Source organism: Triticum dicoccoides, chromosome 4A (genome assembly GCF_002162155.2).
Source record: "Triticum dicoccoides isolate Atlit2015 ecotype Zavitan chromosome 4A, WEW_v2.0, whole genome shotgun sequence".
NCBI classification, from domain to species: Eukaryota; Viridiplantae; Streptophyta; class Magnoliopsida; order Poales; family Poaceae; genus Triticum; species Triticum dicoccoides.
The window spans coordinates 628379914-628382848 of record NC_041386.1 but is presented as its reverse complement, the minus strand read 5'-3'; the positions used below and the strand labels follow the sequence as shown (position 1 = coordinate 628382848).

Below are 2935 nucleotides of genomic sequence, written 5' to 3'. Positions count from 1 at the left end.
TGATATAAATAAGACACGTATTACCATGAAAAAAATGAGGCCACGACATATAAGGTCGTTAGCACGTACACGTACAGATCATCAACTGAAGTACAGTGAACGGAATCCCGAGATTATTCAACCGGTAGTGTGAAATGCATGCGCGAGATTCCTCCGCACGGCCGGCCGGTACGTGTAACGTACGTCATCAATGGCCACTGCACCACCTACGCGGGGAGGCTGCCCTCCCACTCTAGCTATATATACGAAGAAGACGACCTGGCTATAGCACTTGCACCTTATACCTCCAGCTTATTCCCTCTCGGACCGCGAGCTAGCTAGCAGCTACGTGGCCGCCGGACGGCGAGGACAAGCAACTGAGCAAGGCATAGGTAGGTCGATCGGTCGGCCAAGATGTCGGTGCCGGTGGCGTACCAGGGGAACACGTCGGCGGCGGTGGCCGACTGGCTGAACAAGGGCGACAACGCGTGGCAGCTGACGGCGTCCACGCTGGTGGGCCTCATGAGCGTGCCGGGCATGGTGGTGCTGTACGGCGGCGTGGTGAAGAAGAAGTGGGCGGTCAACTCGGCCTTCATGGCGCTCTACGCCTTCGCCGCCGTCTGGATCTGCTGGGTCGTCTGGGCCTACAACATGTCCTTCGGCGAGGAGCTGCTCCCGTTCTGGGGCAAGGCCGGCCCGGCGCTCGACCAGGCCTTCCTCGTCGGCCGCGCCTCCCTCCCGGCCACCGCGCACTACCGCGCCGACGGCTCGCTCGAGACGGCCATGGTGGAGCCCTACTTCCCCATGGCCACCGTCGTCTACTTCCAGTGCGTCTTCGCGGCCATCACGCTCATCCTCGTGGCTGGGTCGCTGCTGGGCCGCATGAGCTTCCTGGCGTGGATGCTCTTCGTGCCGCTCTGGCTCACCTTCTCCTACACCGTCGGCGCCTTCTCCGTGTGGGGTGGCGGCTTCCTCTTCCACTGGGGCGTCATCGACTACTGCGGCGGCTACGTCATCCACATCCCCGCCGGCGTCGCAGGCTTCACCGCCGCGTACTGGGTCGGGCCAAGGACCAAGAAGGACAGGGAGAGCTTCCCGCCCAACAACATCCTGTTCGCGCTCACCGGCGCCGGGCTGCTGTGGATGGGGTGGGCCGGGTTCAACGGCGGCGGGCCGTACGCGGCCAACGTCGACTCCTCCATGGCCATCCTGAACACCAACATCTGCACGGCGGCGAGCCTCATCGTGTGGACCTGCCTCGACGCCGTCTTCTTCAAGAAGCCGTCCGTGGTCGGCGCCGTCCAGGCCGTGATCACCGGGCTCGTCTGCATCACGCCAGGCGCTGGTACGTGGCTATTTCATCGACCAATTCATTCATTTAATTAACTTCTTCTTAATCTCATCTCTGTGACATCTAGTAGACCATCGATCTAACATAGCAGTACTGATTAAGTTCCCCTGCTGGCACGTAATTAAGATGTGCACGTGATGGCATGCATGCATTGAGAGATTCTTCCAGTGTTACAGCCTAGTTGACCATGGATTCAAAATTGTACGCGTTGCCCGCAAGAAAATCTTATCTTCGTTCGAATTGAATGCCAACTAATCTTAGCTACTACACGTAGTGAGCAAGTTGAATAATTTACAATCATATTAGCACGATACATATAAATAATTCGAGATCTAAATAAGCAACACCAAGTTAGTGGAATCTTGATGCATATTTTTGCCGAGACCAGAGGAACTAACCTCTGGTGTGCCAATTGGTCGATCGTGTCTGTCCAAGTCGGTACTAATCACCATCTCAAGTCAAAGTCTCAACTTGACCAACTTGCGCATTAATTTGTTTTCTGCAAATTTTCCTCCAGACAAAATTGTATGCGTTGCACGCAAAAGTCAAAACCGGAGAAGATCAGTAGCACCATCTTACCTTTAATTTGTTCAAATCTAATGACCAACCAGCCTTAGTTAGCTCACTTGGGTGGACGTAGTCAGCACCTTCAATTTATAAATCCTAAATAACCACTGCACTAGTGAACGATTAACATCGATCAAGTAGGTGGAATCTGGATGCGTATTATGCCAGGATCCATAGGATTAGGAATCTCTAACGTCCCAGTTTATCATTTCTGCCCATGCATGTTGGTACTTATCACCATCTCAAGTCAAAGTCTCAACTCTTGACCAAGTTGCCCATTTGTTTCATCTGCGAAATTTCTCCGTAGACAAATCACATGGAAAACGAAAGAAGAACTACTAGTTCCTTTTTCACATCTAATACAGTGGTTTGACACTTTTGCCCCTGGCGATACAGGTGTCGTGCAGGGTTGGGCGGCGCTGGTGATGGGCGTGCTGGCCGGCAGCGTGCCATGGTACACCATGATGGTGCTGCACAAGCGCTCCAAGCTCCTTCAACGCGTCGACGACACCCTCGGCGTCATCCACACCCACGGCGTCGCCGGCCTGCTGGGCGGCGTCCTCACCGGCCTCTTCGCCGAGCCCAACCTCTGCAATCTATTCCTTCCTGTCACCAACTCCCGCGGCGCCTTCTATGGTGGTAACGGCGGGGCACAGCTCGGGAAGCAGATCGCCGGAGCGCTCTTCGTGATCGGGTGGAACGTGGTCGTCACGTCCATTATCTGCGTCGTCATCCGCTTAGTTGTCCCATTGCGCATGTCCGAGGAGAAGCTCGCCATTGGCGACGACGCCGTGCACGGCGAGGAGGCCTATGCGTTGTGGGGCGATGGCGAGCACTACGATGACACCAAGCACGGCGCCGCCGTCGTGCCGGTGTGATTTTCTCTGCTTTGTTACTTTGCTTCTCCTTGTTATGTCATGTGTGTCCCTTCTATACCGTGTCACCTTTTATTTTCACTTTTTCTGCCTAAAACATGTAAATTTGTAGCTCATGTATATTCGAGGATAACCCCGGTCTCTACATTGATAGTGAAACACA

At 54.5% G+C, this 2935-nt stretch overlaps 1 protein-coding gene across 1 annotated transcript; it reads left to right on the top strand.

Annotated features, from left to right (window-relative positions):
* Positions 1–285: 285 nt before the first annotated feature.
* On the top strand, positions 286–2935 carry LOC119287519 (ammonium transporter 3 member 2). The gene is made up of 2 exons (XM_037567070.1): positions 286–1324; positions 2294–2935. The coding sequence occupies exons 1-2, from the start codon at positions 394–396 to the stop codon at positions 2773–2775; spliced, it is 1413 nt and encodes a 470-aa protein (XP_037422967.1). The 5' UTR covers positions 286–393; the 3' UTR covers positions 2776–2935.